Below are 16,017 nucleotides of genomic sequence, written 5' to 3'. Positions count from 1 at the left end.
TAAGAACATTGCATTAGATTTGCATTGATATAAGAAAAAGTGCTTAAGGAATGAAAAGTGTACTAAGAAAATTAAAAACACTTAAAATACCAGCTACATTCCACCATCACACAATATAAACAAACAAAATAAACTCCTTTTGCTTATAAATAAAAGTCCCTTCATTTTTATTTTTTTTTTTTATACATTCACTACTTAAAGATTTAAGACTACTAAAAACATAATAGATGGGTTTCTACAACGTTGGAACCGATTTTTCTTTTCTAAACAGTTATCATCCATTTATTCGTTTGGTTCATCTGACCTCAGGAACCTCGTGGTCCTGATGGCGGTGAATCAAAAGCCTCACCGTAGCTGGTCAGCCGGTCAATCACACGGAACATGGAACATATCATGGAAGGGAAAAAAAAACCTACAAAAGAGGAAACCTGCACAAACACAGGACGATCACATGAAACTTAAAACCTACCAAGGATTCTAGGATGGGATTGCAGTTGTGGAGATCAGGATCAAGCTTGAATACAGAGGTTATAGTTGTTCACTTAATTCTAAGACAGGTGTACGTGAGCACATAAAACGGTAACCATGTGTTACTTCTTGGGGCAGTGGTGGCTCAATTGGTTAAGGCTCTGGGTTGAGGATCGGGGTTCAACGCACAGGACAGCCGAGCTGCTACTGCTGGGCCCTTGAGCAAGGCCCTCAACCCTCCCTGCTACCTACAGGGGTGCTGTATCATAGCTGCCCCTGCACTCTGACCCTGACCTCCACAGTTGGGGTATGTGAAGAAAAGAATTATGCTGTAACGTATACGTGGCGATGATAAAGGCTTCTATGTCCCGTTCTTCTCTCGTCTTCTCTTAGCTCTTCAGTCCTTTTATACTCCACTCACTAACGAACTAAAACTCTGACACGACAAAATCACAGAAGGAATAGTAACGCAGAAACTAGTAAAACGGCTCAACATAATTTATTTTTGTTTCATGTTAAAATGTACAGAGTTCTTTGAAAGTACTTGCTAAGAAAGGAAGGAAAAAAAAGAAAAACAAATAAATGGAAATACATACAGGGAGGAAATGGAGAGGAGAGAGACGGAGGCAGGAACGCTGTCGCTCGTACTCTCTCGCTCCGTCTACCGCGCTCTCACTTAGCTTACAACTCACCATGTACAATTACAAAGGATACAAAAAAGCAATAGAAACAGACAAACATACGGAGCTCATTTTTACATGCCTCTTAAATGGACGTCCTATACACACATGGAAAGAACCGAGTGGGAGGAAAAAGGAAAAGAAAAAAAAAAAAAGAAAAAAAAAGAAAAAAAAAAAAAAAGAACAGCTAAACGACCTTTAGGTATTCCTCGTCTCCTTTTGTTTTAAAATAGCATTAATATACTACACAAAGATAGAAAACTCTAGAGATGAGATGGAATGGAAAGGTTAAAGGCATCTTATTCACTAGAAGTGAGCTGCAATTTTTTAGTTTTGAATTTCTTAATAATAATATTACCCCAAGTTGAGCTAAAAAATATGTAGGATTTTTTTTTTCTTTTTTCCTGAAACAGAAGTGAAAAATGACAGTACCAATATCCATGTCAATTTTTTGTTTTATATTATAGAAAAAACATTTTCTCTACAATAAGTTTACTAAAGTCAAAAAGAGTCAGCTTGTGTCATAAAAGAAAGCTGCCCAGTCTGATAAAATTCAGAAAAAATTAAAACAAAGAACAAAAAACAAACAAAAAAAAAAACAATAATAAACAAACAAAAAAAATTACACACAAATAATATATGAAAACCTCAGATCTTTAAGAATCCTCATATTGACATTGAATACTGGACATACAAAGGAATACAAAGGAGTTTCTCTGCCCCTTGTCCTATACTGGTATTCGTCCCTGTACGACATGCACTTTAACCAAGATGTTAGCACGTGTCTTGGTTTGTGTTTTGCGTGCACGAGCACGCCACTGCGAATTGCTGTCCGCATCTCCTTCATCGCTAAAGGCTAACAGCACTGCATTACCAGCTGAAGCTCTGAAGGTCTGTGATAAGCCATGTGTCAGTAGGAGTCAACGTGTACAGAGCGCCACTGGTTCTGCTTCCCCTGTTATACTGTGCAGTATGAAGTTTAAAAAAAAAAAAAATAAAAAAATAAGAAAAAAAAAGGGGGAAAAAATTCAAATCTCCCTTGATCAGAGTGCCCTCTAGTGGAGTGAGTGGAGTGTATTTTGGTGACAGAGGGGGTTTTTGCTCACTCGCTTTGCAGTTTGGGAGCCTGTGCTGTGAATCAGGAAGTAACAGAATATTTACATCTTCACAGGAGCTCTAGTCCTATATTCAGGCTACTGGTACTTTCTTGCTACTTATGGACATCTAGGTACACTTTCTCCGTCCCGCTGATTCTTAACACGTGGTCGTATACTGAGAACTGGGAAGACACGGATTACTAAAAACGTCTCTTGGTGTCTCCTTAGTAGCTCTATGTCCCACACGCAGAAGTGCCTCCACCTTAACCGTGAAGTGGCTATTAAAACGTGTGTGCAAGTGTGTATGTGTCTGAATGTGCATGTGAATGTTTATAAGAGCAAACACTTTCCCCCCTGTATAGCCAGCCACACGCACGCACACGTATATATTTATAGATTTAAACTAAGCATGAGGCTAGACTGAAACACAAGCATTTTAACAATCATCCAAATAAAGAGAACACTTAAAAATAAAAAATAAAAAAAATGTGGTGGTAATATAATTAATAATAATTAGAGCCAAGTTAAATCTACAATTTTTTTTTTTTGAAGGTAAGGCTTCCTATGTCAATTCCAAAGACTGCATGATCCAGGTTTTAGTCCGTTAAGAACTTCGAATGCGAGTTTGTTTCTCCGTTCTTTTTATCCTCCGGCTGCTTCGTATCGTCTTCGACCCTGTGTTAAGCGATGAACACCAGAGGAAGGAAAGGAGTGCCCTGTTTGCATGATGTGGTCAGGTTTGTTCAAACCTCACATCGTTACCCTGGTCAGCTTGATTGACGCTGCACAGCTTCGGTAGGGCAAAACCGAGTGAAAACTTCACCATATTGTATGGGTAAAGGCTTGAAAAGTAAAACCTCTCCAGTTGCGGCACCTTTTCCTGTTCCACCACACTAACACGGTTTTCCAGGTCTCGGGTAAAGTAGGTGCACTCCAGTAACAACACGGTGTATTGCGAGTCTGTTTCTGGAAGGGGTTAAATGTCTTTGTCTTTACCCTCTTGTTTGTCTCTGCATAACTTCTCCCTTACTCATCTGCTCATGTAAGGCGACTGTTTGGGTACACCGGCGTAGCTGTGGTGCGACGGAGCAGCATACATCATGTTGCCATGGTGATTCGGCTGCATAGGCTGCTGCGGGTAGGGCTGACCTCCCATCATGCCCATCTGCATTTGCATGGGGTACTGGGCAGGTTGGTTCATGTAGTTGCTGTGGTACCCGCTGTTCATCATGGGCTGAGGCATGCGGTAGCCGGCTGACATGGCTGCGTTCAGAGAGTTCATGTTCATTGAATTGTAAGCTGGAGTGGGCATGAGGTTAGTCATCATGCCCCGCTGCACTGCCAGGGTTCGAGGGGACCCTTGCATTGAGCTTCGACCATAGATCTGCTGTTGGTGTGGAGAACCTGCAGAGATTTGGGCCTTAGAGCGAATAGCGATGTGGCCTTTCACTGTGCCCATTTGACCCTGAAGGCGCTGGGTGTGGGGTGGAGGAGGTAGGCCGATGTTGGCTCCTGGCATGTTGCACTGGATTAAGGGAGTGCCAAGATTCATTGAGCTAGAGCTGAGATTAGGAGGTGGAGTCATGGTGGCCTGAGCCTGAGGCAGAGGAGGATGCGGGGAGGAGGCAAGCTGCGCCAGGCTGGGGTTGGGCAAAGTGGCGCTTGTGGCGTAAGAGGTGACAGCAGCTGAATGTGAATAAGACATGGCATGAGGGTCCATGATTGTGTTGGTAAGCTGCTGGAGTTTGGCCAAACTAAATGTAGCTGACGGTTGAGCATAGCCACCTGCACCAAAGTCCTGGCCCATTCGGTCGTAAATGCTTCGACCACTTCCACCGCTTCCTGCACTCTCAGGAATCTCCATGATCATGGGTGTGGAAGCAAAGGTATTCCCCATGCTACACTGGGAAAGTGCCTGCTGCTGAGGAGGAGGTGGTGGAGGCGCTGACGGTGCAGGTTGAGGGTTTGGCTGTTGCTGCTGAGGAACCTTCTTTTGCTGCTGCTGCTGTTGCTGCTGAGGTTGACTCGCACTTGGAGGTCTTTCAATTACACAGCTTTGGGGGGACTTGATGCCACAACTTTGGGTGTTAGCTGAGGGTGGAGGAGGTGGCGGAGGCGGCTGAGGGACACTACTACCACCATTAGAACCAGGCCCACCATTTGGACCAGGACCAGCCTGCTGAATCAAGCTGCAGCTGCCCATAGCAAGTTGAGAGCCCACAGAAGCACTGGAAGACGACATGCCAGGAGTCGACACAAAGGAACAGCTATTGCCTTGTGAGGAAGAGGAGGATGATGTGGACGATGAAGAAGCAGATGAGACAGTAGCTACCGTAACAGACATACTGCTTCCACTGCCACTATTTCCACCACCACCACCTCCTCCACCCATAGTGGAGTCATAACTACTTGGGTTGTCGTAGTTCTCTGTGGTACTCTCGATACTGCCCAAGTCACTGAACCCACTGTCCACCACCTGTTGAGAATGGTCAGACACGGATGGCACATCCATCATGGGTGATGTCTCCATGTTCTGCAATGATGGGGCAGAAAGTGAACTAGGATGCTCTGGGGTTATTTGGGTGTAGCCTCCCCCATTTCCACTTGCAGGACCAGACACACCTGGTCCAGCTTCAAGAGATCCTGGAGTCATTCCAGGGCTGTTAACCGATCGCACAGATTGACTAGCTAAAGGGGGCATGGGAGGGTTGGCCATGGGGCTGCTATGTTGAGAGGCACCACAGTCTTCTACCATGGTGAGTGATTCCTCCTCTCCTTCCCCATGGCTATAGTTCTGCAGGGTTCGACAGGCTGCTAGGGTCTCTTCGCAGTCCTGGTAAGCGCTGTGTGTTTCTGCTTCCTCATCCTGGGCCTCTCCTTGTGTGAGGGACTGGACTGCCTGGACTGTCTCTAGGTCCAGTTCACTGCTGTGATGGTGGTCATGTGAATGGTGGCTCAATTCATCCTTAAACTCAGAGTTTGCATGAGGATGTTCTGCCTCCAACAGCAGGTCAGATTTGCTATCCATCGTCTCCATGTGTGGCGGATCAGAGGGAATTGCGATGGAAGTCACAGTCTCCACGGCAGCAGCCGCGGCAGCAGATTCCTCCTGCTCCCGTCGCCGCCTTTCATCCTGGGAGTCAACGGAGCGCGTCTTAACCTCTTGGACCTCTTCTTCCTCTTCCTCATCTTCCACCTCTTCCTGCTTGTGGATGTACTCCCGTGACCCACTCTCCTGCATGTCTAAAAAACCTTCCCCACTCTGCGGTTCTTCTTTAACAGGGGGTGAACGCGGAGGAGATGACTGTTCCTCCTCCTCATCTTCTACCTCTTCATCATCCTCCTCAGAGTCCTGGTTTTTTCTCCTCTTGTCAGCATCACTTTTCTCCTCTAGTCGACCGTCTCCTTCGTCATCTGCGTCGTGATCATCGCTCCGCCTGCTTCCTGAGCCTGAGACAGCCCCTGTTCTTCTGTTGCCCGAGATGTTATCCTCATCCTCTCTTTCCTCGTCCTCCTCTTGGTCTGCCATGTCACCATCTCTGCTCTGTGGAACTCTGGAGCTGGAGGCCTGGGATAAGCTGCAGGAAGGTGAACGGCTTGGCTTCTCTTCAGACCATGTTTGATCTTCTTCTTCCTCTTCTTCCTCTGGCTCAGAGATGGGTGCCGGTTTGGAAACCGGGGGCTCAAGGTTTGGTTTTTTAGGTGGCCGGCCCCGCCTTCTGGGCTTTGGCTGTTCCCTCATTTGTTTAGGGAAAATGCCTTCATCAGAATCTTTCCTCTTTTCGCAGTCAAAGTCAGATGACAGAGGTCTCCTCTTGAAGGTTCGCTCCTCTGGCTTTTCTAACTGTAATTGAGACAACTGGTTTCTGTCCAGCTCTTCTCTGGCGCCTTCGTCCTGGGTCTGTTGTGGGTAATAATTCCGGCGCTTCCTGCCAGGTTTGCTCTGGATGTGTCTCTGGAGTTCTTCTGAAGACTGGGCTGTCAAAGTGCTGCCGGCAACCGCGTTGGTTGCGCCACTTCCCGGTTTACTTCCAGGGTCCGTTTTCCAATGCTGTGGCTTACGGCTCTTTCCCTTAGGCCAGCCTTTCTTCTTCTTTATGGGGACCTGCGGTGTCACAGTAGAGGGCTCCACTCTATCTAACGCCTCCATCTCTTCTGACCTTCTCAGGCTACCTACTGGTTTCAGAACTGGAGTGTGATCTGGGTGAGAAGAAAAATATACTATTAATTACAGACATACAGTAAAGAAAATAATAATTAAAAAAATAAATAAATAAAACAGGATATTACTAACCATCCTCATCAGACTCGGACAGACTGGCTGGGCGAATAGTTTTAAGTGCAGAGTCCAAGTGTTTGCGAGCAGGTGGGTAACAGCGGCGGGTATGGCCAAATGGCGTCTCTTCCTCTAACCGGGGCATGGGCCTCTCAGAGTCGGAGTCTACAAAAGGTTCGTCGAGAACTTCGGTCGTCTCTGAAATGGTTTCGGTCACCACACTGCTGTGCGGGTGGCTACGCTGACGAATGCGCCTTTTCCGTGGGGTCTTCTAGAAAGAAGAGGGAGGAATTTATTCAAAGCACAATCCCCATATTCGCCACACGTTAAACACCAGAACGACTGAATCTCCTGAATGCATTTCAATAAATATTTCATTTAAAGCTTCCACAGTCTGCAGTTACTGGGAATACTTTAACCACAAAAAGCGTAAACAAAAAGAGAGAAAAGAAAAGTTTGTGTATCCGATTTTCACCCACCTTGCTTTTAAGCCCTAATGTCGGCTTGGTAAGAACAGGAGGAGAGCGAGCACCCATCTCTTCATTGTAGTGATCATCCTCCTCACTGGTTTCACTTGAGCAGGAATGAGGGACCGGAGATTCACTCAGCCTAGGGGCCATGGTTAAGGAGGGCACGTCGTCTCCCGACTCCTCACTTAGCCTACGTTTCGGGCCTCCTCTGTTCCGTACAGGGCGCCCTCTGTTCCGTGCCAGAGGAAGTGCAGAGAGCCTCGACGTCCCGATCAGCCGCTCGGTGCAGTTTGGCTCCTTCTCAGACGAGAAAGGAGGAGATGGAGACATGGATACCGGTGTCATTTTGTTTGGAGACTGATATTCTTCATCGTCGTCCTCTTTGGGCCTGATTTTCCGCGGCCGTCCCGGACCGGGACGAGGTTGATCCTTGACTTTTCCCCACGGCCAGTTTTTAGGAGGCCGCCCACGACCCCGGCGCTCCCCGTTGGCTTGCGCAGGTGTGGATTCAGGGCTCGGGAGACTGTTGCGTATGGGGGACGTGGGCGGAGAGCACTGATTCTTGGGGAATGTTGGGAAGCACTTTTTTTCTTCATTGACCTCCTTGTCTATTCTATTCCATGGCAGCGGGGAACTTTTGCGATTTGATTTCAACTGCGGTACAAAAAAAACAAAAGCAGTCAGATTAATTTTAGTCAGATTAATAAAATGTTATAATAAACAACTGATCTAAAACTCTTAATAAGGACAAAATCATTACTCACATCTTTGTTATTTTCTTTCTCCCCATCTTCTTCTTCGTCCTCGTCGTCATCTTCTTCCCCGTCTTCATCAGACACGACTGGGTTGGCGACAATCACCGGTGTCCACCGTAAGCAGTCCGGGTCGACTTCCAGAAGCCGAGGGCGAGCATGGAGCCGGGCCATGTGAGCCGACACCAGCTTTTCCCTGCGAACCAGAACCAGACTGGACAGACAGGATAAGGTTAGAGAATTAAGAGTAGCCACACATTTCAAAACGCCTTTTTCTAAAATCCAACTTTTGCCAAAATGTTACCAACGTGCACTAATTAACATGTAGCATCGAGTTCTATTTTTCGGGGGTTTTCCACTTTACCTCGATCATGACCTAAAAGTTTTAAGAAAATCAGAATCAGGAAAGTCTTTCTCTCACCGGTCCCCTCTATTCTCCAGCATGTTGAGATTCTGCAGTGTGGCCGTGATGTCCTGAGGGCAGATTCCAGTGATCTTGCTGAGGCGGCGGATGGTGAGCTTTCGGTCTCGCACCTCATGCAAGCACTCGAGCACAACGCTCCTCCAGTAAGCCATGTAAGAGAGGCGGCCCAGATCAGACAGAGGCTTCTCTGGAGACCCAGGTTGGCCTTCTCGCTTCGACAACAGGTAGCCTACACACAGACAGGCAGGCAGCCACACGGTTATTCTCAGGTAGAGGACTGGAGTGACTCGTTAGGGGACAGTGATGGGAGATAGAAAGAAGAAGAAAAAAAATAATAAACACAAACAAAAACAAAAAACAACGAATGGATGGACAACAGTGCGAATGACAAAAGAAACCTGGATGGATGGGTGGGCTGAGCTTGAGAAATCGATAGATACCATAAGGATGATGGGAAGGCAGATTTTAAAATTAAAAGGAAGTGATGTAGATCTGTGCTGATAAAGTGAGGTTATTTGGGGCCTTTTTACACCCGGTCACTTCATGTGTTGTCTCTGATCCGATAGCTATCTGATTTGTTAAAACTGTTCCATTTACATTAGGACACAAACGCGTCTCGGCGAATCGGATATCGATCCGATCTTTCTACTCCCGCCCAAAATGTGAATATATTTGACCTCATTTCCAGGGTAATTGAAACGGAACACACTTTGGTGTGTGCAGTTTTCAGAACACGATCAAAAAGAAGACGAAAAAACTGGTTACGACGTTTATGCTACAAAAAAACAGCGTTTACTGTTTGCTGCGTTTTCGCTGGCAGCAGCAGCGCATTTTAAGCCCCGACGAGATGCCTGGGTGAAAGATCACCTGCGTGACGTACTTCCGTTTGGGAGGAGTTTAGCGCTGACGTATGTGGCTTGAACAACCACATACATTTACACCTGTCCAGTTTCATCTGAAACGCGTCCCAGACCACCTCCTGAAGTGGTTTGTACTGTCGGATTTATATCCGTCTCCAAAACGTTTCGGAGGGCATTTAGACCTGGTCTTTTTACCGTCGGATAGATATCAGATCACAGAAAACGCATGAAGTGACCAGGTGTAAAAAGCCCCTTAGTCAGCAAGCCACATGCTAGTTGTTGCATATATGTTTATATACGAGTATGTAACCTAGCGAACCGGAGTTAACGTATCCAATGATAGACTTAAGCACTTCTGTATGTCGCTATGGATAAGAGAGTCTGCCAAATGTTGTGAATGTAAATGTAGGTTCATTTCATCCATACATCCATCCATCCAACACAAAACAGCAAATGTCTTCCACTCCTGCATGCTGACACGTTCAGCAAACCACGAGACGTACTGAAGTCAATGAGGAAGCGTCCGTAGCCCCTGCGCTGGTACTGTGGAAGAATCATAATGCAGGAAACGTTGTACTTTTGCTGGCAATGTTTCTCCTGTGAAGAAGAAAAAAATGGACACTGAGGATAAGAACAAACGAGACTCAACTACACTTACCTGAGTGATTAAAATCATTTAATCATGTTCAGTATTTCTAAAACATTTAACGTATTCTCCAGCAGAGGATCCAGCTCACCTTGGAGAAGTATCCGACCAGATGACAGCCTTTGGAGTCGTTCTGCGTGAGCACGTAAAAAAGGAACGGTTCCACGTCGTAGTACAGAGTCTTGTGGTCCAGAAAGAGCTTAGCGAGTAGACAGAGGTTCTGACAATATATTGTGCTGACGTTCCCATCGACCTGAACCGACACAAACAAATAAATAGTTTCTTTTATTTTTGTATTTAGGTCTATTATCTTAAATATATTTGTTCTGGTTTTGCTTTGTAAATAATTGGGAGATTTGCTGATGTATATTTTTCCTCTCTCTCTGTTCTCTTATGGACTTGATCGTCTATGAAATTTTAAAAATTGTTTCTTTTTTTTTTTTTTTTTTTAAACAGAATTTTCAGGCCAATTTGTCGTCCCTCCTGGTGCTGAAGGTAAACGTCCAAGACAAAGACTGTTACTCTGTAAAGAAAACACGACATAAATATACAGGTGATTAAAAATAAAAATAAAAAAATTCCCAAAAGTCGGCAAAAGTTGTCACTTCACGCTAGTGTTAATTTCGTCAGACAAGACGAGACGAAATACGTTCGTCAACAACCTTTTTTTCCATGACTGAGACGAGACGATGACGAGACTGCGTCACTGTCCAAAAACGCTAAGACTAAATTAACATGCATTATTGTTGACGAAAAAAGACGAGACGAAAAGGTTTTGTATAAAATAAAAACTAAGATAAAATCTCTCTTCGTTTTCGTCTACAATTGTCTCTGCTTTTTCATCAGCTGTTACGCCTTTAAAATATTCAGTACGAGTTCGTGGCTTCGCTGTTGCTCAAGTTACAGGTCCGTGAAGCGGATCCCGTTTATTACATTGCTACCTACCAAATAAATCGATAATGTGACTCAAAATGACGATTTAAAAAGGAGTTTATTGATTTAAAAACAATTGTATTGTTTCCGCTAAAGAAAATAGTGCGCTCCGTCTCTACGGTTAGAATCCTGTGTGTCCATGGCAACGCTCTGTTTTTCATGGCAACGGTGTGTTATAGTTCGCAGCGGTCTGTTATCAAGAAATACAATAGTGTGTGTAGAAAGAATTCTTCCACACGCCGCTCAAATAAATAAATAAATAAATAAAAACTCCTGAGCGCAGGTCCACCCCTGGTCTAGTCAGGCTTTTTGTGTTAAATTATATTTCCTGTCTCTGCGCAGCTCTTTTATTGTACATGACAGCTTATGTCCCGATGACCGGTCTTTGCATTACGATTAAAAGCAGTATCAATAAAGTAAAAAATGTGATGTGCGGTTAAGTTCGAGTGTGTGCACTGTTTAAACGTGTTCTCAACTTCTCACTGATACTTTTGTGATTCGTGGAGTTTTGACAAGTTTTATAGCCTTGATATTGTTTCTTATTCAAAAGTGATGACAGAAAAAACTCTTTACCCCCAACCTGAAACCTCTTCCCACCCCCCTGTCACAATCACATCATAATCAAAATGAATAATTAGGCTTAAAAACAAATGTATATGTAAGGGAATCAAGTTTAACAATTACATGTAATATTGCTCCAAATATCATCAATAATGGTGTGTGCAATACCTTGTGTGTGTGTGTGTGTGTGTGTGTGTGTGTGTGTGTATATATATATACATATACACATACACACACACACACCTACAGTTTTGATCTTAGGCTTTTCATTAAGTTATTTATTTCCACTATAACACTTGTGTTCCTGATATTATTGCATTTAATGAGGCCTCGTTGTATTTATTCTTACAATAGATTCCAGATGTGGTCAAGCTACAATTTTTTGACTAAAACTAGACTAAAATTAAAAGACTTTTAGTCGACTAAAACTTGACTAAGATACCTTGAGTTTTCTTTTGACTAAAACCAGACTAAAATGACGAGACTTTTAGTCGACTAAAACTAAGACTAACAAAAAAGATATGTGAATGACTAAATATGACTAAAACTAACAAGGACATTTGGCACAAGACTAAGACTAAGACTAAGACTAAATTAAAAATAGCTGACTAAATTAACACTACTTCACGCTTATCAGCGTGTTAGTCACGGATACAAATTCTCTCGAAACACAACAGTAACAAACGAGCGGATGCTAAAATATAGTTTTATTAATTATTAAAGAAGTTTCCTCATCGTATTTGTTTATCATACGGCTCTACTGATTGTCTCTCTGTTGGACTTGTACTGACTCTGCTGTTCTGTTACTGACTGTATTGCCCATTAATTATTTGTGCCGTTGTGTATTTGCATGGTGACATGAAGCGGTTAAGCCGCAGCTCCTAGAACAGGGAGGGATCTATAGAAGAGGGATAAAAAAAACAATACAGTCTGTTAATGCTGCTGAGTCAGGAGCTGAAACATGAGCCTCCTGAAACCAGCCTGACAGGCGCTCGCAGTCCTGTGTGGGTTTTGTAGCGCGTGTCCACACACAGACACACACACACAGACAGACACAGACACACACACACAGACAGACACAGACACACACACACAGACACACACACACAGACAGACACAGACAGACACACACACAGACAGACACACACACAGACAGACACACACACAGACACACACACAGACAGACACACACACAGACAGACACACACACAGACAGACACACACACAGACAGACACACACACAGACAGACACACACACAGACAGACACACACACAGACAGACACACACACACACAGACACACACACACACAGACACACACACACACAGACACACACACACACAGACACACACACACACAGACACACACACACACACACACACACACACACACACACACACACAGACACACACACACAGACACACACACACACACAGACACACACACACACAGACACACACAGACACACACACACACAGACACACACACACACAGACACACACACACACAGACACACACACACACAGACACACACACACACACAGACACACACACACACAGACACACACACACAGACACACACACACAGACACACACACACAGACACACACACACACAGACACACACACACACAGACACACACAGACACACACACACACAGACACAGACACACACACACACACAGCTACCAGTAAAAGGAGGCACCAAATTTTAAAAATAAACACTAACAGCAGGCCCCAGCTACAAGATTAGCTTTTTAATATCATGAAATAAAGCACATCCCTTAAAATCCATCTATTTTTCCTTGAGAAGACGACGGAGTTGTTTCAGTATCCCTCCGTCTCACGGTGATAATCATAGAGGACGCTTTTAACTGCGCCTTATTTAAAAAAAAAAAAAAAGAAAGAAAATAAATACAAAGAAAAACCTAAACTACTCTCTCTCCACTCTCTGTGATGCATCGTTACAGCGGCTCTAAAGAACAGGATATGGGCGTAGGCCGCAGACCTCGTGTGCTTGTGTGCGCGCACGTGTGTGTGTTCTCCTCCCAGCCACAAACCACACACACACACACACACAGAGGTCTCGAAGCCTCACCTCAAACACGGAGACGTCGTCCTTCCTGTAGATCTCGTTAGCGGGTGGGTGAAACCACGTGCACTTGCGCATGTGCTGGTACAGGATGCTGCGGCTCTTCATGTAGCGCAGGCAGAACTCACACAGGTACAGCTTAGGAAGTCTGGGAGGGGACACACACCCACACACACACACACACAATTACTAGAAGTACAACACTCGAAAACAGGAAACGTTCTTTGAAAATTTCCGAAAGCAGTACACTGCAGGGAGGAAAGAAGAGAATGAAGAAATAAAAAAAAGTACACCAAAATATTCAAACTAAACGATGCTCTAGTTTTAGCTCGTTTCAGATAAACTTCCATAGTTTATTTTATTTATCTATTTTATTCACAAGCGCTGTAATCTCTCGTGTTTTTACAACAACCCGATTGGTCAGGAGAAATAATTCGGACAACAAACGAAATGACTCGATACGTGGACATTACCTGCTGTACTCCTGAGGGTACGGCGACGAGTACCACGTCTGGATCTCGTACTTCCCAAACTCGATGACTGAAGGACAGCGCATCTGTGGGTCCGGAGGCCCCGTCACACCGACTTTCTGCAGGGGCGGAGAAATAAGAACGGAAATATTTAATTGGGTATAAAAAAAAAATTTAAATAAATAAAAAAGTCTCAAGCTTATAGTAATAATAATAAAGTAATATAAACACAAATTGTATCAGCAGCACTAGAGTAAAAAATAGTATCAGTAATTAACAGTATTAAAAATCGCTGTAGTATTAGCGGTAACAGTAGCGTTACGGACGACGGTATTAATAGTAGAATTATAACATTGTTAGTGTATTAAAGGTGGGGTCTCCGTTGTTTGAGAAACGCTTCGGAAAACTGCGTCGAGACGACAAACAAAACAAAAACAAAACAAACGTGTAGCCAATGAGCAGAAAGGGGCGTGTCTTGTCGATATGGGCGGAGAGAGTGTTCAGTGCGCATGTGTGACATTAGCAGAAAGCGGTTTTAACATTGACATGGAGGATAAAAACAAAGAAAGAAAGAGAAGAAAGACTTACGATAAGGTAAGAAGTAGGACGTGTTAATATAGGATCAGCTTTCCAGCGCTGGAGAGAACTGAAGGAGCAGGAAGTTGGTCACATATTCACAGATTGGAGTTTCCTGAGTCAATAACTCCTGAGCTAAACGCTGTTACTACACAAATAACACCTCTTTTCTATCGTAGTAATGTAGAGACGCAGCTACAACCGTGTTTTGTGTAGTAACAGTGTTTAGCTCAGGAGTTATTGACTCGGGAAACTCCAATCTGTGAATATGTGACCAACTTTACTTAAGACGCCGAGGCGCTTTTTTCCTTCTCGATAGGTGAGTAACGTTGGTTTTGTTTTGTTACACAGAACTAATATATGTCTTTGTCCTTTACATGATTATGCTTGTGTGTCATTTTTGCTTGTTTGTTTACCTACAATCGTATTGTTCTTCCCTTCAGCTATGATAAAGACACATTTCTTTCTGTTAGTTGCCTGGGTTACGTATGTATGTGTGGGCGGAGCTATCAATACAGGGGTGGGGCCCATTTGGGTTAGGGGCGTGTTTGTTTCGGTGATTTTAGAAGTCAACATTGGCTTTCAAACAACGGAGACCCTACCTTTAAGGAGGTGTGGCCTAAATATTTAAGGCGGAGTAATAGATTACGACTGATCTGATCTGCATGTTACAAATTTCGAGATCAGACTGCGGTCTTCAATCAGTTGGTCCTATTTTATGCGACAGCACATAGCTACGGAGCTTCCTGCTCAAACAGAGCAACGTGAAGTTATTTAACGTGTTTCAGGGCGAAAAAACTGAAAGCGAGTTACATTTGTTTTTCAGCTGAACTGCCCCTTTAAGAAGAAGCTCGTCACGGCTAAAAAAAAAAAGAAAAAAGAGCAGCGGCCATGTTGTAAATATCACTTAGGCGGTGTTCTATTGTTTGCCTGTTGTAGAGCGATCCTGTCTGCCAGCTGCTGTTGAAATGAACCTTTTCAAAAGAAGTGTGTGTGTGTGTGTGTGTATTTCTCCATAGAAGACTAGCAGCCTCAGGCCAATTCACAGCCTGCTACTGCACTGAGCCATCTACCCATCCATTTTTTTTAATATTTCCTTCCCTCCGTTCGTACCTGTAGTGCCAGCTCCTGGATGTGTCTGAAAAGTTCTACATCCTTCTCGGTCAGGTTCTCGTGTCCTGGTAGTTTCTCCTCGTCCTCCTTCCAGTCATCACAATCTTGATTGTCTGTGGGTAATTAATACACACACACACACACACACACACACACGTGATCAGGTTGTTGTAGATTTTTCTAAAACAGCAGGTCCCAAAAAGTGAGTTTTCTACCACAGCAACCTGCACTTCCTGTTCTCTATTGCGTTCCCTCACCGGCCTCTTTTATCGCTACTGAAAGTTACTAAAACAAAAATAAAAGGCAGTTTATCATCTGTATCATCGTCTGTAGACAGACCGACTTTAATAAGTGATGAATAAATATCTGATTACAGAAACATCTCCGGCTGTTACTATAGAAACCAAATCGGCATCTTCTGACCGATCGGACTACCGTCGCTGTTGTGGAACTGTATAATTAGTACAGAAGATAAAAGAGAAGGTGAAACTGTGCGCTGTTCGGTTCTGTATCTCGTATCGCGGTGTTAAACATCAGGTTGCTGCTGCTTCTCACCCCCTGTGCGCTGGTGTGTATCTGATTTCCTGCCGCTTTTCTTAC

The 16,017-nt window shown here is 44.1% G+C and overlaps 1 protein-coding gene across 5 annotated transcripts in view; it reads right to left on the bottom strand.

Moving 5' to 3' along the window:
* Window positions 1–951: 951 nt before the first annotated feature.
* kat6a (K(lysine) acetyltransferase 6A) overlaps window positions 952–16,017 on the bottom strand; it is a 37,342-nt gene continuing 22,276 nt past the window's right edge. For 2 of the 5 annotated variants that reach the window (XM_060883972.1, XM_060883973.1), the window contains exons 7-17: window positions 15,973–16,017; window positions 15,418–15,530; window positions 13,732–13,847; window positions 13,265–13,406; window positions 9,765–9,926; window positions 9,531–9,624; window positions 8,165–8,396; window positions 7,756–7,957; window positions 7,001–7,645; window positions 6,540–6,792; window positions 952–6,445 (exon numbers count right to left, since the gene is read on the bottom strand). The exon at window positions 15,973–16,017 is cut by the window's right edge and continues 323 nt beyond it. In XM_060883972.1, coding sequence (XP_060739955.1) covers window positions 3,276–6,445; window positions 6,540–6,792; window positions 7,001–7,645; window positions 7,756–7,957; window positions 8,165–8,396; window positions 9,531–9,624; window positions 9,765–9,926; window positions 13,265–13,406; window positions 13,732–13,847; window positions 15,418–15,530; window positions 15,973–16,017 — 5,174 coding nt within the window. In that variant the 3' untranslated portion in view covers window positions 952–3,275. The remainder of the gene's footprint in view (window positions 6,446–6,539; window positions 6,793–7,000; window positions 7,646–7,755; window positions 7,958–8,164; window positions 8,397–9,530; window positions 9,625–9,764; window positions 9,927–13,264; window positions 13,407–13,731; window positions 13,848–15,417; window positions 15,531–15,972) is intronic. The other 3 variants (XM_060883977.1, XM_060883974.1, XM_060883975.1) reach the window with 3 other exon arrangements.

This window comes from Tachysurus vachellii, chromosome 12 (genome assembly GCF_030014155.1).
Source record: "Tachysurus vachellii isolate PV-2020 chromosome 12, HZAU_Pvac_v1, whole genome shotgun sequence".
Taxonomy (NCBI): Eukaryota; Metazoa; Chordata; class Actinopteri; order Siluriformes; family Bagridae; genus Tachysurus; species Tachysurus vachellii.
Note: the sequence above shows the minus strand (reverse complement) of the source record. Positions and strands in the feature narration are given on the sequence as shown.